This window comes from Rosa rugosa, chromosome 4, assembly GCF_958449725.1.
Source record: "Rosa rugosa chromosome 4, drRosRugo1.1, whole genome shotgun sequence".
NCBI classification, from domain to species: domain Eukaryota; kingdom Viridiplantae; phylum Streptophyta; class Magnoliopsida; order Rosales; family Rosaceae; genus Rosa; species Rosa rugosa.
The window spans coordinates 53,391,932-53,414,848 of NC_084823.1; the positions used below are offsets into that span (position 1 = coordinate 53,391,932).

Consider the following 22,917-nt stretch of genomic DNA (forward strand, 5'->3'; position numbering starts at 1 on the left):
TTGTTAAAGCTCCACTCATGAAAATTTATAAGTATAAATAAAAATATAATTTTTCTAATCTCAAATCTTTAATTCTTTTTATTACCTTCTTTTTCAATTGGAAGAAAAACTGAGAATTTAAGTAAAATATATTACAATAAAGAACAATAAATCCAAACTTTATGGTTAGACATCAAATTTGGATTCTTATTTTAAATTTTCTTTCTTCCCTTTTAATTTTTAAATTTAAAGTCAAATGAGTCAAGCCAAGCCTGTTCAAGCTCGAACTCGTCCAATAAATCAAGCCGAGTCGAGCTCAGTTCGGGTTTAAGAAAAAAATTCAAGCTTTAGCCCCGCTCGAGCTCGATAAAAAGGAAATGAGCCGAACATGATCACCTTGGTATTCACTCCGACTCGGCTCATTTACACCATGTTTTCCAAAGAAAAAACACGGAGACAAAGCAAGAAAAATCGGGTCGGTCAACGAAAAATCGAAATCGGGTCGGGCCGTAGTTTCTCGGTCAAAAAAGAAAAAAAAAAATATATATCCACGAATTTTGAAGAAAAATTACGATTAAAGTAGAGCAGCAGATCTGTCCTCTCCTCCTCCTGGTTCTTCTCGACCGAAAGATCCCTCTCATTTCTAACACTACACCTCTTTTCAGATCGACCCAATAACCCCTAAGGTACCCCTCTCTCTCTCTTGCTTGACCTGCTTGTTTTGCCTTTTATTTTCTTTCAAATTAATTTCACGCGAAGATTCACTTCTCAGATTTCATTTTCCCGCCGTAAAGATACTTAATCCGTGTAATTACGAACCTTTCCAATCTGTATCTGTTTGTGGGTAGTTATGGTTTTGTTAAATTTCGGGTCTTTGATGTTTTCTGAGGGGGAGTTATATTTTTCTAGTTTTGGAGTTTATTGTAGTTCGTAAGTAATGAAATTATTGCTAAGAGAATACTGGACAGGAAGGGATAGAATTTTAGTTGTGTTTTAGACATGTATTTGATGTGGAAGTGGATTTTGCTAAGTTGGCTTTGCTTTCAGTAGGGACTAATTTTAAGATGGCTATGGTGGATGAGCCTCTATACCCAATTGCTGTTTTGATCGATGAGCTCAAGAACGAAGACATTCAACTGCGATTGAACTCAATCCGCAGGCTCTCGACCATTGCTCGTGCATTGGGGGAGGACAGGACCAGGAAGGAACTGATTCCTTTCCTGAGCGAGAACAATGACGACGACGATGAGGTGCTTCTTGCAATGGCAGAGGAATTGGGGGTGTTTGTCCCCTATGTCGGCGGTGTAGAGCATGCCAATATTCTGCTCCCACCGTTGGAAACTCTATGCACCGTTGAGGAAACATGTGTGAGGGACAAGGCAGTGGAGTCATTGGGTAGGATTGGGGCGCAGATGAGGGAGCAGGACTTGGTTGAGTATTTCGTCCCTTTGGTCAAGGTATGATGGTTGATTCTCTTTGATTATCTCTATTATGTGGTTTGCCCTGTCATTATGGTTTAGTTCTTAGGGAAAATGTGACATGTACTATTGGTAATTAGGTGGTAGGAAATGAGAAGACACCTCAATATGAAATGCTTTAACGTATTTTCCTAACAGCAAATTTTGTAAACTTGAGAGGTAGGTGTATCCTCAAAATGCTTGCGGTAAAAGTGCTTGTCTGGGAAACGGATTGCTAAAACAACACATTTCTGACCAAAAAACGGGGAAGAAGATAAGATCTCACACTAAAGTTTCATTTAGGTTCATGCAATTTGGTTCAGTTTTATTCATTTCTTTCCATTTCATTACATGTAGGAATTTCATCTACCTGTTTTTTTTGTTCTTTTCTGCCATATGGGGAATGTACTACCGTGGTATGGTTCAACTAACAGTATCTTTGTTTTGCCTACTGTTATCTCAATTATACAGAGGCTGGCTGCTGGCGAGTGGTTTACGGCTCGCGTTTCATCATGTGGTTTGTTTCATATTGCTTACTCTAGTGCCCCCGAGTCTATAAAAACTGAACTTCGAACTATATACAATCAATTGTGCCAAGATGACATGCCCATGGTTAGAAGATCTGCTGCAACTAACCTGGGAAAATTTGCTGCGACTGTTGAAGCTGCCCACCTCAAAACTGAGGTCATGTCTATATTTGAGGATTTGACACAGGATGGTATGTCCTCATGGATTTCCTGGTTTTGCTCTTCAACTATATTATCTTAGGTTTGTTATTTACATACGATGTTGTTAATTTCATATTGCATGAAGTATAAACTTGACTCGAATCACTCATGTATTCAGATCAAGATTCTGTTCGGTTATTGGCTGTCGAGGGTTGTGCAGCTCTTGGGAAGTTGTTGGAACCTCAAGATTGTGTTGCCCATATTCTTCCTGTCATTGTCAATTTTTCACAGGTACAGCATATGTTTGAATGTTAGTACTTTACATGACAACCAGCACATCTTATGGCTTATTTTTTGTAATTTTGCTAACACATTTTGAATTATTAATAGCATTCTGTTATGTACTATCATGTTCCTTTTACCAGGATAAGTCATGGCGTGTTCGTTACATGGTTGCAAATCAATTATACGAGCTGTGTGAAGCTGTTGGCCCAGAAGCCACCAGGTAATCAATTTATATGTCATTTGGAAGTCCTTTTTTCATGCTGTGTTACTTGAATGTTATAATTCTTTAACTGCCAATAAACTATCTGATCTCTGTATCTATCCCTGCTTATTTTTTCATTTGTATGACTTATTAGTTATTACTATACTGTGCATGACTAGTTTTCTTTTGGCTATATATTTTCAAGTTGGACCATGAGATAATAGTTTTCTTTATATTTATATTTGTTATTTGAGACACCATCTTAGTAATAGTTTGAGAACTTGCCACTTGACTTCTAATTGATGGTTCTTGTGATGTTGACATTCTTCAGGTCAGACCTGGTGCCTGCCTATGTTCGTCTTCTTCGCGATAATGAGGCTGAGGTGCGGATTGCTGCTGCAGGAAAAGTAACCAAGTTTTGCCGAATTTTGGACCCAGAACTTGCTGTTCAGCAAATCCTACCATTTGTAAAGGTACACATCTTAACTTATATTTTGTTTTAAATAGTTTGTTTGATTAGTCTTGATGCAGTTCTGATATGCGACTTTAGCTTTATAACTTATAAAGTTTGCTTGCTATAGGAATTGTCAACAGATTCGTCCCAGCACGTTCGCTCTGCATTAGCTTCAGTGATAATGGGAATGGCACCAGTTTTAGGAAAGGCAAGAATATTCTGTTGACTTTTCTATATAATTCAGAAAAGTAACCATGCTCTCCTGAATCCTGATCCTTATATTAATTCATTTTCTGTTGGTGGTTGCAGGATGCAACCATAGAGCAACTGCTGCCTATTTTCCTTTCTCTTCTCAAAGATGAGTTTCCAGATGTCCGGCTGAACATTATCAGCAAGCTTGATCAAGTCAACCAGGTATGTTCAAGTGTTTCTGTATCTGTATTTATACGTATGCTTCTGTCCAACAGAGTCGTCTCATTTAATTCATATTGTTTTGCCCACAACCACTGTTAAATTATTCAACAGACTATCGTCTTAAGGATATTGGTTTATGTTTTCCCATTGAATTTGAGCCGTTCTTGTTAATTTACCTGGTACAGGTAATTGGAATTGATCTGCTGTCCCAGTCTCTACTGCCAGCAATTGTGGAACTGGCAGAGGATAGACATTGGAGGGTTCGGCTTGCAATAATAGAATATATCCCTTTATTGGCAAGTCAGTTGGGTGTGGGGTTTTTCGATGATAAGCTTGGTTCTCTTTGCATGCAGTGGTTAAATGATAAGGTTTGTGCAGCCTTTGAGATTGATTAATAATTTTTCAACATCTCATGCTTATTGCTTTCAGAAAGCCAAGAAGAAAAAGAAAAAGAACTTGATGCTTCTGCTTTTTGTTCTTTCTATTTCATCATCAGAAAGAATTTTGTTACCTTATATTTACTTTTACTAGTCTAGAAGTAAAAACATGGGAATCTTATCTGGTGGTTAACGACTTCCTCCTCCTCTGGTTTTAAAATTTTGAAATGGCAGTAATCTGTCATGCAGTATAGGCTGGGAAACCTCTTTTTTGAAATTTACTGACAAAATTCTTGTTGATGGTAGGTTTACTCAATACGTGATGCAGCTGCTAATAATGTGAAGCGCCTTGCAGAAGAATTTGGCCCTGATTGGGCCATGCAGCATATAGTCCCACAGGTTTCTATTCTTTTCTTATTATTAGACTAAAATGTATCTATGACTAGGTTTGTAGTTTTATAGCACTAAGGGGTAGTTAGGTATCTTTAGGCTGAGTCATTTGTTACTCTTGTTTAAATCTGGCAATCTGTTGACAGGTTTTGGAAATGATTAACAACCCTCACTATTTGTATCGGATGACGATTCTACATGCAATTTCCCTACTTGCCCCTGTTATGGGATCAGAAATTACTTGTTCCAAACTTCTACCGGTGGTTATCACCGCATCAAAAGATAGGTAAATATTACTAGCTATTACACTTAATTTTTCTCTTTGCCTGATTTAACTTAGCTGTTGTGCTGATAATTGCTTCTTTTAGGGTTCCAAACATCAAGTTCAATGTCGCCAAGGTGTTGCAGTCACTTATTCCTATAGTTGATCAATCTGTAAGTAAATACTGTCTTTATGTATAGGCATGTAAAATTCAAAGTACAAACTAAAACTCTCTTTCAAAAGATACAATAATGATTGTTATCACAGGAGGATTTTTGCTGAATATGCCAAACTTTCAGCAGTTCTTGCATTTCCTATTGGTTAACATCAGGAGAAAACTCTGTTTGAGTATAATTGTGGTTACCACTCACACCAGGAGGGTTAACATATGTAGTTTCATTTATCATATAAGTTTGACTGGGATGGGGATTGCATACTCTGTTTTTTTTTTGGTTTGGTTTAAGGATTGCATACTCTGGTTAAATGTGGTGAACGAAATGGTCAGAATAGATAATTACTGGGTTGCCATATTTACAAATGATGCTTGCCTTCCACATGAAATAAAAAAATAAAAAAACATTTGAAGATTGATTCATATATGTAGAGAATGAATATTCTGAAGTGCTTTGTAATAGACATGTAACCTGAACGGTGCTTTAATGCACAGGTGGTGGAGAAGATGATTCGTCCCTGTTTGGTTGAGCTCAGTGAAGATCCAGACGTTGATGTAAGATCTTTTGCGACCCAAGCGCTACAGTCAAGTGACGTCATGATGTCTATCTAGTGAGATATTGTCCTTAGATTCTATATTGTTCAAAGTTTTACCTTATTTCTTTTTGTTCCCTTTATATGTCGAGTACAATTCTCTCCTGTATCTAATGTCTTACTTGAGACGCAGAGGTTCTGTGGTCCACTTAGCAATTTGTCATAATTTTGATTTTGTTTGTAGTGCATTGTCCATGTTCGTAATAATAGTATTCTTACATGCCATTGTGGTTAAAGTTTTGATGAACAGTTTTCTTTGGCCTTTGAAAGCACGACAAAACGATTTTGTCAACAGCATTCATTGATTACATAGCTATTGAATATTGGCATACTTAATGTTACACGATATTACAGTACTTTGACAAAAACAGAGAATCAAGATCACGGTGGGCAGAGTGGAAAAGTAGAACTTGTTGATTTCTCTGAATAATGGTTTCCAAGCAGAACTCGTGCAATTTTCAGGTCAATGGAGCATCCCTGATCCATATTCCGTAGGCTATTTGGAGCAACAAATTTAGGCCTCCAAAATAATAATTGTTGCAAAAATCATGTGCCACATGTGATCTTTGTTAAACTTAGTTTCTGCCAGCCCCTTGAGTGGTAAGTTTCTCTAGTACTTAATTTTCTTTCATCTCATCAAAGAAGTTGGTACTCCTCTTTGTTACTTTGTGTAGTAATTCGTTTAGTCTCTCTCATCATTAGACTCTTGTGCTTTTATCACAGGCCCATAGATTTGGTTATGCACAACTCAAACCTACAATGACTTGTTACAATTGGTCTCTAAAATTCAAAGGCGGCTAGTGGAATAAAAGCGATGCAAAATTATGTACTTCGTTCTAGCAAAGTTGTATCCTTTCTTTTAGAGATTGTGATTGTTTCTTAATAGCTTTAATTTTCAATCTCTAGAAGGGATCAATAATTTATTCATATAAGCGAAATCATGCATAGCGACTCATCCCAAAGGGCAAGAGTTATTACTTGAGCAATTTCACCTACTTGGTTGATGATAACAAAAACCAAGAGTAAGTACAAACCCCGAAACCTTTCCAAAAGAAAGTGAAGTCATGACTCGTAACATATTGCGACGCTTCTGCAAAACACAAAACAGCAAAAACCAGGACCGACTCTGAGTACAGTTGGTCAAACATTCACGTCATGAGGGATGCCAAAAAGGTCGAATGGGCTAGCTGGTTGAGCATAATTTTCTTAATCAGTTACTAACCAAGTGAACTCGGAAGGACATAACTAGTAAATCAGAAGGACATAACTAATAAACAATCCGCATAAGCGGTTTTCGGACCAAATTTTGGACGCCGCATAGAGGTGTAATCCTATTGCACAACCCGCATGAGGCCCAACTATCAACAACAAAACCCAAGAAGGCCCAAAGAGACCCGGCCTGCCATGTAGCATCGGTTACTGTAGGAAAAGTATTCTCATGAGAATTTCGTAGGACCAAAACTCAAAACGCCCTGCCTAGGATTTGAAGATTAGAGTCAATTGGGGGGACAGTACACGCAATCAAAACGATCACGTCCGTTAAAAACCAATCGCACGGCCGTAGTAATACCATACAGTGAAGCAAAATTTACTCGCTCTCTTTCTCTTGTCTATCTATAAATTTCAACCCCCGATTTTTCACTCACTCTCTCTCTCTCTCTCTCTCTCTCTCTCTCTCCATTAATCTTCTCTGCACTTTCTCTCCCTCAGACTCCTCCATATAAATAGAGAGAGAGTACATCTCAGGCTTTGGCTCTGGAGGTAAATTTTGGATGCATTAGCGACTCGTTTGGATCCTCTCACCCACTGATCGGATCTAAGGTACGGTTTTCTTCACCCCTAGGTTTCCGATTCAGATCTGTTTGCTTCTGCTTCTTATCTCTTTCGCGTTTCGATTGATTTGCGATATCAACTTCGTTAGAGTGGATGCGATTTCGTTTGTGAATTTTTGTTCCTGCGGTGGTTGAATTTTGGATTTGATTGGATTGGATTATAGTGATCGCGGTGGTGAAAGATGTTGACCAAGTTCGAGACGAAGAGTAATAGAGTGAAGGGACTGAGCTTCCACACTAAGAGGCCGTGGATCCTCGCGAGTCTGCACAGCGGTGTGATCCAGCTATGGGACTACCGTATGGGGACTCTCATTGATCGATTCGATGAGCACGACGGCCCTGTTCGCGGTGTTCATTTCCACAAATCTCAGCCTCTCTTTGTGTCTGGAGGTACAGATTTCGTATTTACATGTGTATTTTTGGATTGGTTGGCATTTTGATATATGCAATTGTATTTTGGTGATTACGGTATCTGGTTTTGGTTTGTTGTTGTTGTGAATCGTATAGATCTAGGTTGAAGCAAACTCTAATTAGAAAAATGGAAGAGGAATTTTGAATCGGATGCCAGTAGAATGTGAAATTGACATAAACTGAGCTGGATAGCAGTAGTGGAATGCTGGTGTATATGATTCGCCATAGTTCCAATTGATAGAGCACGTAGTGTGGTTTATCAGACTCAGACGATATATTTTTCATGTTTGTTGTTTTCAATTTTATCTAGAATTAGCCATAGATAGTAACATTTCCAAAAATATTTGAAAATTATTGGAGGAAGATTCTAGTTGCAGCAATAGACAATAAAGAATGCTTCTGTACCATGCCACCATTTTGTGAGTGGGTTATACATAAAAGTCAATCAGATTCCAGATTTCATATGATGTTTCTATTACCTGTAAGCAATTCTATTGATTTTTTTTTTTTTCCAATAGGACAAGCAATTTTACTTATGATCAACAGTGGTGGCTACATAAATAAACGAATGAACTCTTTTTTTCCTTAACACCTTCTTATGACTGATCTAGAAATAGAGCAAGTTTTATTTTCACATTTATTGTAATGCTGGGCGTTTAGCTTAACTACTTTCAGATTCCGTAAGATCTTTTTTGGAAACTTTATGGTGTTAGAGTTTAGAAATAGCTTACAATGAAACTAAATTGATTAAGTATGAGTGTTGTTGGCAAACAAGCTCCCCTCCCTGGATTAGTTGATACCCATGTTACTCTTGCACAAATTGATATACCCCTGGGGATAGGGGATTCTGTATCTTATTTTTATAGACGATGATTAACTTGTATATGGTACAGTTTAAGTTTTAATTGGTCTGTGTTGGGTTTTTGCAGGGGACGATTACAAGATTAAAGTTTGGAACTACAAGATGCATAGATGTCTTTTTACTCTTCTCGGGCATCTAGATTATATCCGAACCGTGCAATTTCACCATGAGTACCCATGGATTGTGAGTGCCAGTGATGACCAGACTATTCGTATATGGAACTGGCAGTCGCGCACTTGTATTTCAGTTTTGACAGGCCACAATCATTATGTTATGTGTGCCTCATTCCATCCTAAAGAAGACCTTGTCGTATCTGCCTCCTTGGATCAGACTGTCCGTGTTTGGGATATTGGTTCTCTGAAAAAGAAGTCTGTGTCCCCTGCGGATGACATACTGCGACTAAGTCAGATGAACACAGATCTTTTTGGTGGTGTTGATGCTGTTGTTAAGTATGTCTTGGAAGGGCATGACCGAGGTGTCAATTGGGCTTCATTCCACCCCAACCTGCCCCTCATTGTCTCAGGAGCAGACGATCGCCAAGTTAAATTGTGGCGGATGAATGGTATGAAATGATAACCTTGCTTTCTTCCTTATCTAATTTTCTGCTCTATATGAGGAAGCCACCTTTGTCAATTCAATTCCTGGTAGCATTAGTAGACGGTGTATTATTGATTTATAGCTGTTTGGCATGTACTTCGCATATTCCCATTGACTTCCTATCTAAAAATGAACAACTTGATACTTTTGCTTTCTTCACAAGCAGATTTGTTTCATGCCTTCTTCACAATTTTATGTGTCACTTTTTCTTTCTTGCAAGTTTGGTTTATAGTTTGAACTTTGAGGTGAGTGGAACAGTGGAAGAAAGAAACTTATGAGATTGGGAGTGGTGGGGGTAGCTACCTATCGAACCAAGTTATGAGTTCGGTTGAGTAATGTACTATCAGTTATTACATTCTTATGTTGTTTCAGAGGAAGCGTATTTTTATATAGTTTGTACCTTTTTTCAAGCAAAAGGAGCTTTTGTCTTAAATGAAAAATATTATGCTTTTCAGAGAAATCCATGAAATAATATTTTTGAAATTTATAAAATGTATACGTGTCTGTAATCCGTAGACTAGGCCTGAATGTCTAATTACTGTGGATTCTTTAGAAACCAAAAGGTTGTACTGCTCCTGAGTAATCTGTACTGTCATTCTAGTGCCTGGAATCATTTCAGTTATTGATTTGAATAGTTCACCCTGTTTTTCAGATACTAAGGCTTGGGAAGTGGACACGTTGAGAGGTCACATGAATAATGTTTCATGTGTTATGTTTCATGCTAAGCAGGATATAATTGTATCCAACTCAGAGGACAAAAGTATCCGTGTCTGGGATGTGACAAAGCGAACTGGAATTCAAACTTTCCGACGAGAGCATGATCGCTTTTGGATTCTTTCATCTCACCCTGAAATGAATCTGTTAGCAGCAGGTCATGACAGTGGGATGATCGTCTTTAAGTTAGAGAGGGAAAGACCGGCCTTTGCCGTCAGTGGTGATTCTCTGTTCTATGCTAAAGACCGCTTTTTGAAGTTCTACGAGTTTTCAACCCAGAGAGATACACAAGTTATTCCAATTCGACGACCTGGTTCTATCACTTTAAATCAAAGTCCAAGGACCCTTTCTTACAGTCCTTCAGAAAATGCAGTTCTTGTTTGCTCAGACTTGGACGGGGGATCCTATGAGTTGTATTTCATACCCAGAGACAGCATTACTAGGGGTGACAGTGCGCAAGATGCTAAGAGAGGTGTTGGTGGTTCAGCTGTGTTTGTAGCACGGAATAGGTTTGCTGTGCTTGAGAAAAGCACAAACTCTGTCCTGGTAAAGAATTTGAGGAATGAGGTTGTTAAAAAGACTCCCCTTCCTTTTTCCGCTGATGCAATATTCTACGCTGGAACAGGTAATTTGCTGTGTAGGTCAGAGGACAAAGTGTTTATATTTGATCTCCAGCAGAGGACTGTTCTTGGTGAACTTCAAACCCCCTTCGTCAAGTATGTTGTTTGGTCTAATGACATGGAAAGTATTGCCTTGCTCAGCAAACATGCCATAATTATTGCTAGCAAGAGGCTTGTGCACCAGTGCACTCTTCATGAGACAATCCGTGTAAAGAGTGGTGGTTGGGATGACAACGGTGTTTTCATTTATTCAACTCTGAATCACATTAAATATTGTCTACCTAATGGAGATAGTGGAATAATCAGAACGCTTGATGTTCCTATCTACATTACGAAAGTTTCTGCAAATACTATCTTTTGCTTGGATCGGGATGGGAAAAATAAGGCCATAGTTATTGATGCCACAGAATACATCTTCAAGTTATCCCTTTTGAAGAAGAAATATGACAATGTTATGAGCATGATAAGGAACTCACAGCTCTGTGGGCAGGCGATGATAGCTTATCTGCAACAGAAGGGGTTCCCCGAAGTTGCCCTCCATTTTGTGAAAGATGAAAGAACTCGATTCAATCTGGCATTAGAGAGTGGGAATATTCAAATTGCGGTTGAATCTGCCACAGCAATTGATGAAAAAGATTACTGGTATAGGTTGGGTGTGGAGGCTCTTCGACAGGGCAATGCAGGTATTGTGGAACACAGCTGTGACATAATTGTTTAATTTTCTCTGTTTATGTATTTTACCAGGTGTCTGTAAAGCTATTTTGTTTGTGGACGCTTTGTGCACTGTTTTGCGTTGGTTTTTTTTTCCTTTTTCCCTTTCTTTTATCTGAGTATCTGTTTCTCATAAAAAATGCAGGTATTGTAGAGTTTGCCTACCAGAGGACCAAAAATTTTGAAAGGCTGTCTTTCCTTTATCTCATAAATGGTAATACGCAGAAACTGTCCAAGATGCTGAAAATTGCTGAGGTCAAGAATGATGTCATGGGTCAGTTTCACAATGCACTGTATCTGGGGAATGTTGAGGAGCGCATTAAGATATTGGAGAATGTTGGTCACTTGCCCCTTGCTTATATTACAGCAAAAATTCATGGGCTGCATGATGTTGCCGAAAGGCTAGCAGCTGAGTTGGGGGATAATCTTCCAACTTTGCCCGAGGGTAAAGCACCACCAACTCTTTTGACTCCCCCAACACCAATCATGTGTGGTAGTGATTGGCCACTTCTCAGAGTAATGAGAGGTATATTTGAAGGTGGGTTGGATAATATCGGCAGGGGAGCTGTGGATGAAGAGGATGAGGCTGTTGATGGTGACTGGGGTGAGGAGCTGGACATGGTTGATGTTGATGGGTTACAAAATGGAGTTGTCCTTCCAGGTTTGGAAGGTGAGGAAGTGCCTGGAGAAGATGATGGAGAGGGAGGATGGGACCTTGAAGATTTGGAGCTCCCCCCTGAAGCTGACACACCTAGGACTTCTGTTAATACTCATTCATCAGTTTTTGTTGCTCCAACTACTGGCATGCCTGTAAGCCAGATTTGGATCCAGAGATCATCTCTTGCCGCTGAGCATGCCGCTGCAGGCCATTTTGATACTGCGATGCGGTTGCTGAACAGGCAACTTGGGATTAAAAACTTCACTCCTTTGAGGCAATTGTTCCTCGATCTTCATTCTGGAAGCCACAGCTATCTACGGGCATTTTCGTCTGCTCCGGTGATATCATTAGCAGTTGAGCGTGGGTGGAATGAAACTACCACGCCAAATGTCAGAAACCCACCAGCACTTGTGTTCAATTTTTCTCAGTTGGAAGAGAAACTCAAAGCTGGTTACAAGGCTACAACTGCTGGGAAGTTCACTGAAGCTCTCAGGCTCTTTCTTAGCATTCTTCATACAATTCCTTTGATTGTTGTTGATTCAAGGAGAGAAGTTGATGAAGTTAAGGAGTTAATTGTAATAGTCAAGGAATATGTTCTGGGCTTGCAAATGGAGCTGAAGAGAAGGGAAATGAAAGATAATCCAGTACGTCAGCAGGAGCTTGCAGCTTATTTCACACACTGCAATCTTCAATTGCCTCACTTAAGGCTTGCTTTGCTTAATGCAATGACAGTTTGCTACAAGGCAAAGAACCTTGCCACTGCAGCTAACTTTGCCAGACGGCTATTGGAGACGAACCCCACCGTTGAGAGTCAGGCAAAGTTACCCAGGCAAGTGCTGCAGGCGGCAGAGAAGAATATGACTGATGCTTCTCAACTGAACTATGACTTCAGAAATCCATTTGTGACTTGTGGGGCAACATATGTACCAATTTACCGAGGACAGAAGGACGTCTCTTGCCCTTACTGTAGCTCACGGTTTGTGCCAAGCCAAGAAGGGAAGCTCTGTACTGTTTGTGATCTTGCAGTGGTTGGTGCAGATGCTTCGGGGTTGCTATGTTCTCCATCTCAGATTCGATAATCAGGCTGCAGGACTAGGAGGATTCATCCTTTTTGCAGCAGTTGCGGTCGTGTCGATTGATTTATATCTGCCAGTAAATTGGTAAGAAATACTGCAGAAGAGTCAACATTCATATGATTTGTTTGCAATTTCTTTATTTCTTGGTCTTTTCCAATTTCCTTTCTTTGAATAGCCTGTGTCGGTAAGAATGGCTTGAACATGCCAAACTCTCGGGGGCTTTTTGTTCTCGTGAGCTGTTCTGCAGTTCTGTAATATGATTGTGCATTATCCAGTTGAAAAGCCTCATGTATTAGGTTTCTGAATTGATTTAATATTTGTGCATAATAGTTAGACAGCATACTTGATTGCCATAAATGTAGTCTTAAATGCGTGTTTTTCTGTTTTGTAGACAAAACCATGAGCTAGACAAGTGGGCGGAATGATGCTCTGTTTTCGGATAGTAGGTGTTATTTTTTCTTGACCGGTGGGGGTGGTGTATTACTCATAGTGAACATTTGAGTCTAGTTTGAGCAATTTTTTTTTGTTGAGATGGTTATGTAATATTAAGCAGAGTATGCTCACAAATATTAATGGTATAGTTACTTTTAAATGGTCATGGTTATAGTTTGTTATTTTCATGATAATTCGATCATATTTGAGAAATCGCGAATCGTACTGCTTTCAATAGTACTGATGAAACCGTTTTATTAATTTTCACTCATGCTTACATTGCACACACTTCTTTATGCTACGAAATAGTGGATGGATGAACAAGCTACAGAAGACGGTAGGTCGGCTTGGCAAGCAAGTGTTTGGCCTTTGACATTGATAAACCGAATTTCTCAGACATGTCCAAGTCTTGAGGTAGCATGCCGGTTGGGAGCTCCCAGTTAAAGCAGTGCACCAGCTGTGCCAAAACTAGCCGAACTGTGGTTAGCCCTAATTGCATACCCGGACACCCTCTTCGGCCAGACCCAAATGGGATGAGCTGAAAGTCATGTCCCCGGAGGTCTATATTGCTGTTCATGAACCTTTCAGGATAAAATTCCTCAACATTTTCCGACCAAACATTAGGATCTCTTCCAATGCTCCAGAAATTCACTATGATTCGCGACTTCTTGGGAATGTCGTATCCATCAATTGTAATGTCCTCGATAGATTCATGTGGGACTAGTAATGGTGCCACTGGGTGTAGTCTCAAGCTCTCCTTGACCACCATACTCAAGTATTCCAGCTTCGGCAAATCAGTCTCTTCCACAGTTCGGTCCATGCCAACCACAGTTTGGAGCTCTTTTTGGAGTTTCTTCATGACCCTTGGATGCCTTAAGAGCTCGGAAAGGCTCCAAACAATTGATGAGGCCGAGGTATCAAAAGCCGCCGTAAGCATGTCTAGTAAGATGGCTTTCACATTTGTTCGATCAAGAAAATGAACTTGCTCTTCATTCGAGTTCAACGGTTGGTTCATTAATGAAAGCAAGACGTCTACAAAGTCCTCATGCTTGCCTTGTTTCCCACTCGTAGTTTTAGCAACTTGTTCATGGTCGTCAATTATCTTCTCCAAGAGCTGATCGATCGTCTTGCTAACTTTCTTCATTCGCTTAGTCAACCCCTGATATACGTAGAAAAATATAATAAGTAGAAAATATACATTTAGGCAATCTAAACTAAAGTCTATGAATATTATGTAACATACTCCAATCTTGGAGTCACCATGGAAAAGGCTACCATAGCAACTTTCGCAGGAAGGGAGCAAATGCATCATCGTAAGCAGGAGATGCAGTGGCAGAACTTGAAAGTTATTTTTGCAGGGGCCGAAAAATAATTTAATTAGGACTAAATACTGTTTAGTCCTTGAGCTTTTGACCATAAAACACTTCAGTCCCTCACCTTCTAATTTCACATGTTTAGTCCCTGTACTTCAAAATTTCAGACCAATAGGTCCTTGCCGTCTAAAATTTGTGGTGAAATGTCTATTATGCCCTCAGTTCTTTTTAAAAAAAATAAATTTACTCCTTTATCTGAGGGCATAATAGACATTTCGTCGCGAATTTTAGACAGCAATGACCTATTGGTCTGAAATTTTGAAGTACAAAGACTAAATGTATGAAATTAGAAGGTGAATGACTGAAGTGTTTTATGGTCAAAAGCTCAAGGACTAAATAGTATTTAGTCCATTTAATTATTTAAAATAAATAATATTTTTGGTATTTTCCTAGGAATGTACATATTAAAATCTGTATTAATGATTTCCTTTGAAAAATTAATTTCTTTCTCAAAAACACTAATAACTAGGTGAAATAGTAATTAGACGGAACAATGAGGAATTATTTAATATATTTTTTTTTACAAAACAGAGCAATTGTGGGGCCATAACTTAATTATTTTCAATTTTTTAAAATAACCTTCAGCCAATCATATACATCCACATCACATTTTAAATGACTTTTTTTTTTTTGATTTGGACTTTGGGGTCGGGGCCGCCTCAACATACATTATCTTCATATCATGAATAAGATCTATGAAAATATAAAATAACAACGAATCTGAAGTGCTTAGCAGCCTAGAGGAAAAGGAAAGGTCATCATTTTGATTTTTGAGACAACGAAGCGCAGCTGGCGGCTAACTGCACTTTCACAAAACTTGGTTTTCTACCTGGCGGCTAACAAAATGACGACTTTGAAACTGGTTACACGTACTACTGGACTTTCACAAAACTTGGTTTACTTCTAGTTTATTGATCCTAATGTAGTTCATATAGAGACAAAGAAGTGCAGCTGGGTTCACATGAAGATCTAGTGTGGTTGGTTTGAAATTTTAAATAGGTTCACTGTCCGATACATGTAATGGTAGACTAACTCCATATAAAAATGCAATAATATAGAATCAAACAACTTTTGGCCGGAACGTCTACCGTTGCATCGGTTCATAAATGAATGATCGAAGAGAAATGCCTATGGGAAAGAGTTGGATTAATCAGCATACCTGAATATCAAGTGCAGCAAGTGAAGGAACAAAATCAGATATATTGAAAGCCCCAGCCAAAAAAAACGTTTCCTCAACGATGGCTTTCAAATCAAACCTATCATCCCTTTTACAACCCAACACCATCCTGTACGTAATGTCCTCATTCATCACACCAATATCCTCACTAACATCCACAACTCCACCTTCCTCTGCAGCTTTCTTGAGTTTTCTCACCAGCACTCCCAGCTCATCCTTTCTCAGCGGCGCGAAAGCCTCTATTTTTGCCGGACAGAAAAGCTGAAGCGTACAGAGCTTCCTTACATGGCGCCAATAGGGACCATATTCGGAAAAGGCCATGCCCTTTGTGCCGTAGGATATGTACTCCGAGGCTTGGATTTTGGGCCGGCTGGCGAAATTAGTGTCATGAGTTTTGAGGAATAGCTCTGCGGCTTTTGGGGAGGAGACTACTATGGTCGGAACACTGCCTAGACGGATGGACATGATGTGTCCATATTTTTTGGCCAGGTGTTGGAGGCTTCGATGGGGGAGGTTGCCTAGCATGTGGAGATTTCCGATTATTGGCAGTGACCGAGGGCCGGGTGGTAGTTTTTTGTGTTTTGATTTGGAGGAAGCAGAGATGAGTGACCAAAGGCATGTGAGGAGAACCAGGAGGATGGCTATTATTGTTGAAGGACTCATCTTTTCTGGCTTGGCTTTCTGTTTTGTGTGGAGTTGCTGAGAGGGATAATGAGAAATATGGGTCATGCAAGCTCAGGGACTCGTTTATATTGACGGACCAAGCCTCTGCTCCAAACAAATTGACCGACCCTCTGTAAATATTCAGTTGATCGAGCAAGTTCTGTAGATTTTGACTTGAGCAAAATTCTTCAGAAACATCATAACATAATTGATTTTAACATTTTAGGTGTGATAATTTACGTATTAAAAATACACATAAGAAGGCCCACATCTGGATTATCTATATTTAGACTTGTAAAAAAAAAAAAAAATAAATAAATAAGAAAAATCAATAAAACTGCTACTAGCATGTTTATACCTCTTTAGTTTGAGTCAATAACTCTAGTGTACTTTAGTGTCAGTCAATAAAATTACCATATCCAAATGTTGTTGACCCCAGATGATCTTTTTAAATCAACTTTAGCAATGTCGGTAGATTTTTGGTAATTTCTCGTTCATGGAAAGTGATGCAGGACGGATGACTGTCCAGTTCGAAGAGCAATTTGATCGTGCAAAAGGAGGTAAACGAAAAGTTACTAGTAGCCACGACGTAGCTCGGAGTCCGATTGGAGCGTGCCATAGCTTTCCGGAAAGGGAATCGCGCCAGGAACAAGACTCGTCGCTATGCCACGACCTGTGTCACTATATGAACTGATTGAGAGGCAGCTTAATTTGTCTGAGAAAAACTCCTCGAGATGAAATCTCCTTGAGCTAAATTCGAATGAGGAGAAATCTCTTTGAGAAAGATCCAAGTTAGGTGAAATTTCCTTGAGACGGATCTAGGTGAGGTAAAATCTCCTTAAGACGGATTCGGGTGAGGAAAATCCCCTCATGTGCAATCCCCTCGAGGCCGACCTAATTGAGGTGAAATCAAGTTCTAAACTTCTAATCAAGACACGACCTAATTTATTTGGGGAGCGCTGAGAAGTCTAGACCTTTTTGAGGAAAAATCCTCTCGAGGTGGATTTAGATAAGGCAGAACAAGTCAACAGAATTAGTTAGCTCGGCTGAATCAGTTGCAAGCAGGAAATACTCCCCCATGTTGTCCTGAGAGTGGTGTAATGGATCCACTAACGCATGACTTGCGGACCTAGCACACCACTATGCGCACTAGTCGAGATATAAATACTTCGTAAAGTGAACATTCGAAGGAAGCAATGAATCTCATTTATACCAACTACAATTCAACACTCACCGACTTAGGCATCATAGTATCTTTTACAGCAAGGTCATCCCGTGACAAAGTGAGGCCTAAGGCAAAATTTAGAGAGACCTTCCTAATAATTTTTTCCATTGAAAAAAAAAATGTCAGCAAAACTAAATTCAAACTAAAACATAGCAAATTATATAAACAAAATAAAAAGTAACAATGTCAATAAAGAACAATAGAACCTGATTTTTTAATCACAAAATTTTGGACTTCAAGCCTTGACGGTTTGTTACAATTGTATCAAATATCTGAATTCTGATTATGAAATTAGAACAGATGATGAAATTCAGAATTGAGTAAGAGGAAGAGAAAGATTGCTTCTATGCATGCGTCTATGAGAGTTTGTCAATGGCTTAAATAGACATAAAAAGAAGAAATGTTACTGTTTGTCTTTGAAAGAATCATAGGGATCGGAAATCAAAAATTCATGTTTCAGCAGCCAACGTTTCATTTTTGTCCAAATTGGTGAAAGTGAGAGCAAAACTTTTAGTTATCTTATTTCTAATCCCAGAGTGATGGAGAAAGAGGAAAGTTTGGGGTGTTTAACTTACAAATACAGAGGAAAACGAGGAAATTTTGAGGCCTTACAGAGTTGCGGGTTTGATTTCATCGGCCTCGGCGTCGTCTTCTACATACTGCAGTTCTGCGCCTTCTTTCTTTTATTATCTGTTTTTTTTTTTTTAACATATATATAGGCATTTTGAGATGGAGGCCTTCCCCAAACTGAGGCCCAAGGCCATTGCCTTGGTTGCCTTGGTCAAGGGACAGCTCTGATTTTATGTGTATGTTGTAGAACTTCCTTTGAAATAAACTAACCTTTCGTGCTCAAGCAATCGGCTGGATGTGTTTCACTAGAATAAAGTTTTAGTTTTAATGAGCTAGGCCCATAACTTTCCTGCGTCTTCGAATTGAATCTGGAATTCTGGACCACATAATTCGGTGCTTCCGATCCGTACGTAATTTCCTACCTTCTTATCAATCACATGCTGCATTAATTAATTTGGAATAATCATATTTTGCATGCCCGATGTACCAATTAATTAGAAGGAAGCACAATTAACGTGCTACCCTGGTATATGTACCTTGACTAGTTGTCTATAGACTATAGTTTCACAGACACAATGAGTCCTTCAACAATGGCCATACGTCCTTATAGTCTTCCTCGTGCTCATCTGGTTTCTCATCAGTCATCACTACAGCCAACCTACCGCATTACTCTTGCGTGATTTCATGCAGGTGTCTCAACATTCACCCGTCTGTTATGTATTGAGTAGCTTTAAGATCGATATGTACGCAGTGCAAGGTTGAAAATTAATAAAATGATCGATATTATCAGTATTACATGCTTTTTTTACGAAACAACACACTATAATTAACCATACTCTGGTTAATATTACATGACCATCGATCTCAACATACTAGACTCACATGTTCACTGTGCATGAGCAGTCCAGAAAAAATAGCGCATGGTTTCCGAGTACAGAGTGACTTGGTGCAGAAAAATTCGGAAGATTTCTCCACCTACTTTTCTGATTAGAGCTGGTGTTAAAAGCTTCGCGCGCGGTTAATGTCTTCACATCCTTCGAATTTGAGTCGGTGTATGTAAGTCAAGTCGGAAGATGAAAGGGGGTACCTGCAAACACACTGCAATCTTCAATTGCCTCACTTAAGGCTTGCTTTGCTTAATGCAATGACAGTTTGCTACAAGGCAAAGAACCTTGCCACTGAAGCTAACTTTGCCAGACGGCTATTGGAGACGAACCCCACCGTTGAGAGTCAGGCAAAGTTACCCAGGCAAGTGCTGCAGGCGGCAGAGAAGAATATGACTGATGCTTCTCAACTGAACTATGACTTCAGAAATCCATTTGTGACTTGTGGGGCAACATATGTACCAATTTACCGAGGACAGAAGGACGTCTCTTGCCTTACTGTAGCTCACGGTTTGTGCCAAGCCAAGAAGGGAAGCTCTGTACTGTTTGTGATCTTGCAGTGGTTGGTGCAGATGCTTCGGGGTTACTATGTTCTCCATCTCAGATTCGATAATCAGGCTGCAGGACTAGGAGGATTCATCCTTTTTGCAGCAGTTGCGGTCGTGTCGATTGATTTATATCTGCCAGTAAATTGGTAAGAAATACTGCAGAAGAGTCGACATTCATATGATTTGTTTGCAATTTCTTTCTTTCTTGGTCTTTTCCAATTTCCTTTCTTTGAATAGCCTGTGTTGGTAAGAATGGCTTGAACATGCCAAACTCTCGGGGGCTTTTTGTTCTCCTGAGCTGTTCTGCAGTTCTATAATATGATTGTGCATTATCCAGTTGAAAAGCCTCATGTATTAGGTTTTTGAATTGATTTAATATTTGTGCATGTCTTGTCCACTGATTGTCAATAGTTAGACAGCATACTTGATTGCCATAAATGTAGTCTTAAATGCGTGTTTTTCTGTTTTGTAGACAAACCATGAGCTAGACAAGCGGGCGGAATGATGCTCTGTTTTCGGAAAGTAGGTGCTATTTTTTCTTGACCGGTGGGTGGTGTATTACTCAATAGTGAACATTTGAGTCTAGTTTGAGCAAATTTTTTTTGTTGAGATGGTTATGTAGTATTAAGCAGAGTATGCTCACAAATATTAATGGTATAGTTACTTTTAAATGGTCATGGTTATAGTTTGTTATTTTCATGATAATTCAATCATATTTGAGAAATGGCGAATTGTGCTGCTTTCAATAGTACTCAATAGTACTGATGAAACCATTTTATTAATTTTCACTCATGCTTGCATTGCACACACTTCTTTATGCTACGAAATAGTGGGTGGATGAACAAGCTACAGAAGACGGTAGGTCGGCTTGGCAAGCAAGTGTTTGGCCTTCGACATTGATAAACCGAATTTCTCAGACATGTCCAAGTCTTGAGGTAGCATGCCAGTTGGGAGCTCCCAGTTAAAGCAGTGCACCAGCTGTGCCAGAACAATCCGAACTGTGGTTAGCCCTAATTGCAGACCTGGACAACCTCTTCGGCCAGACCCAAATGGGATGAGCTGAAAGTCATGTCCCCGGAGGTCTATATTGTTGTTCAGGAACCTTTCAGGATAAAATTCTTCAACATTTTCTGACCATACACTAGGATCTCTTCCAATGCTCCAAAAGTTTACAATGATCCGCGACTTCTTAGGTATGTCATATCCATCTATTGCAATGTCCTCAATAGATTCATGAGGGATTAGTAATGGTCCAACTGGGTGTAGTCTGAAGCTCTCCTTGACCACCATACTCAAGTAATCCAGCTTTGGCAAATCAGTCTCTTCCACCATTCGGTCCATGCCAACCACAGTTTGGAGTTCTTTTTGGAGTTTCTTCATGACCCTTGGATGCCTTAAGAGCTCGGAAAGGCTCCAAACAATCGATGAGGCCGAAGTATCAGAAGCCGCCGTAAGCATGTCTAGTAAAATGGCTTTCACATTTGTTCGATCAAGAAAATGAACTTGCTCATCATTCGGGTTCAACGGTTGGTTCATTAATGAAAGCAAGACGTCTACAAAGTCCTCATGCTTGCCTTGTTTCCCACTCGTAGTTTTAGCAACTTGTTCATGGTCGTCAATTATCTTCTCCAAGAGCTGATCGATCGTCTTGCTAACTTTCTTCATTCGCTTAGTTAACCCCTGATATACGTAGAAAAATATAATAAACCACATCTAATACATTAACATACAGTAAAAAATATACACTTAGGCAATCTAGACCGGAGTCTATGAATATTATGTATCATAGTCCAATCTTGGAGTCACCATGGAAAAGGCTACCTTGCTAAACTTTAGCAGGAAGGCGACAAATGCTTCACTGTGAGCAGGGGACGGCTCAACAAAATACATTAATATTTTCTCAATTATCTTATGTGTAAACTGTACACATGAATAAGATCAATAAAAATATAAAATAACAACGAATCTGAAGTGCCCAGCAGCCTAGAGGAAAAGGAAAGGTAAATGTATGATTTTTTACCTGGCGGCCAACAAAGACGACTTTGAAACTTCCGTACAAAACTTGGTTTCCTATGTTTGACTTCTACTTTCTTGATCCTGATCCTAATGTAGTTCATATAGAGACAAAGGAGTGCAGCTGGGTTCCCATCAAGATCTAGTGTGGTTGGTTCCGTGTCCGAAGACTGACTCCATGTATAAATGCAATAATGTAAAATTAAATAACGTTTGGCCGGAACTAGTCTACCATTATATCGGTTCATAAATGAATGATCGAAGAGAAAGGAAATGCCTATGGGAAAGAGTAGGATTAATTAGCATACCTGAATATCAAGTGCAGCAAGGGAAGGAACAAAATCAGATATATTGAAAGCCCCGGCCAAGAAAAACGTTTCCTCAACAATGGCTTTCAAATCAAACCTATCATCCCTCTTACAACCCAACACCATCCTGTACGTAATGTCCTCATTCATCACACCAATATGCCCACTAACATCCACAACTCCACCTTCCTCAGCAGCTTTCTTGAGTTTTCTCAGCAGCACTCCCAGCTCATCCTTTCTCAGCGGCGCGAAAGCCTCTATTTTTGCTGGACAGAAAAGCTGAAGCGTACAGAGCTTCCTTACATGGCGCCAATAGGGACCATATTCGGAAAAGGCCATGCCCTTTGTGCCGTAGGATATGTACTCCGAGGCTTGGATTTTGGGCCGGCTGGCGAAATTAGTGTCATGAGTTTTGAGGAATAGCTCTGCGGCTTTTGGGGAGGAGACTACTATGGTCGGAACACTGCCTAGACGGATGGACATGATGTGTCCATATTTTTTGGCCAGGTGTTGGAGGCTTCGATGGGGGAGGTTGCCTAGCATGTGGAGATTTCCGATTATTGGCAGTGACCGAGGGCCGGGTGGTAGTTTTCTGTGTTTTGATTTGGAGGAAGCAGAGATGAGTGACCAAAGGCATGTGAGGAGAACCAGGAGGATGGCTATTATTGTTGAAGGACTCATCTTTTCTGGCTCTCTGTTTTGTGTGGATTTCAGAGAGATAATGGGAAAGATTGGACGACATGACGAGCTCAGGGACGCATTTATACGAACGGACGACCCCTCTCCCCTCGAGAAATTATTAGGTGGTCCTGGACCACCACGTGGCATGCTGACATATTTATGTCGATTGTAAAAACGATACTATAGCTAGATATATCGACACAATAAATTACATATAAAAGAAGAATGAAAAAGAACATTAATAGACCTGCTTTCAAGTTTCAGTAGTTATTTGAATGATTTTCCATTGATGACAACGTAGAATAGGGA

At 39.6% G+C, this 22,917-nt stretch overlaps 5 protein-coding genes across 6 annotated transcripts; 3 read left to right on the forward strand and 2 right to left on the reverse strand.

Moving 5' to 3' along the window:
* Nucleotides 1-541: 541 nt before the first annotated feature.
* LOC133743827 (serine/threonine-protein phosphatase 2A 65 kDa regulatory subunit A beta isoform-like) lies at nucleotides 542-5,478 on the forward strand. Of its 2 annotated transcripts, none has more exons than XM_062171871.1 (13): nucleotides 542-665; nucleotides 1,027-1,436; nucleotides 1,908-2,154; nucleotides 2,283-2,395; nucleotides 2,530-2,609; nucleotides 2,923-3,064; nucleotides 3,173-3,253; nucleotides 3,355-3,459; nucleotides 3,645-3,827; nucleotides 4,143-4,235; nucleotides 4,373-4,512; nucleotides 4,595-4,661; nucleotides 5,156-5,478. In XM_062171871.1, the coding sequence occupies exons 2-13, from the start codon at nucleotides 1,044-1,046 to the stop codon at nucleotides 5,270-5,272; spliced, it is 1,761 nt and encodes a 586-aa protein (XP_062027855.1). In that variant the 5' UTR covers nucleotides 542-665; nucleotides 1,027-1,043; the 3' UTR covers nucleotides 5,273-5,478. The 2 variants fall into 2 exon arrangements, with proteins under 2 accessions (XP_062027855.1, XP_062027856.1); XM_062171872.1 differs by having other exon boundaries at nucleotides 1,030-1,436.
* A 1,434-nt stretch (nucleotides 5,479-6,912) lies between these two features.
* Nucleotides 6,913-12,818, forward strand: LOC133743559 (coatomer subunit alpha-1). Its single transcript, XM_062171533.1, has 5 exons — nucleotides 6,913-7,074; nucleotides 7,250-7,475; nucleotides 8,426-8,920; nucleotides 9,608-10,972; nucleotides 11,146-12,818. Exons 2-5 carry the CDS (start codon nucleotides 7,268-7,270, stop codon nucleotides 12,735-12,737), a joined length of 3,660 nt encoding a protein of 1,219 aa, XP_062027517.1. The 5' UTR covers nucleotides 6,913-7,074; nucleotides 7,250-7,267; the 3' UTR covers nucleotides 12,738-12,818.
* Nucleotides 12,819-13,389: 571 nt separating this feature from the next.
* Nucleotides 13,390-16,520, reverse strand: LOC133743560 (cytochrome P450 CYP736A12-like). Its single transcript, XM_062171534.1, has 2 exons — nucleotides 15,699-16,520; nucleotides 13,390-14,325 (listed from the first exon to the last, which is right to left on the reverse strand). The coding sequence occupies exons 1-2, from the start codon at nucleotides 16,443-16,445 to the stop codon at nucleotides 13,492-13,494; spliced, it is 1,581 nt and encodes a 526-aa protein (XP_062027518.1). The 5' UTR covers nucleotides 16,446-16,520; the 3' UTR covers nucleotides 13,390-13,491.
* Nucleotides 16,521-19,232: 2,712 nt separating this feature from the next.
* On the forward strand, nucleotides 19,233-20,319 carry LOC133743453 (coatomer subunit alpha-2-like). Its single transcript, XM_062171394.1, has 2 exons — nucleotides 19,233-19,752; nucleotides 20,079-20,319. Coding segments are annotated over exons 1-2 (435 nt in total). The 5' UTR covers nucleotides 19,233-19,318; the 3' UTR covers nucleotides 20,080-20,319.
* An 18-nt stretch (nucleotides 20,320-20,337) lies between these two features.
* On the reverse strand, nucleotides 20,338-22,675 carry LOC133743451 (cytochrome P450 CYP736A12-like). The gene is made up of 2 exons (XM_062171393.1): nucleotides 21,928-22,675; nucleotides 20,338-21,286 (listed from the first exon to the last, which is right to left on the reverse strand). The coding sequence occupies exons 1-2, from the start codon at nucleotides 22,606-22,608 to the stop codon at nucleotides 20,453-20,455; spliced, it is 1,515 nt and encodes a 504-aa protein (XP_062027377.1). The 5' UTR covers nucleotides 22,609-22,675; the 3' UTR covers nucleotides 20,338-20,452.
* Between the last annotated feature and the right edge of the window lie 242 nt (nucleotides 22,676-22,917).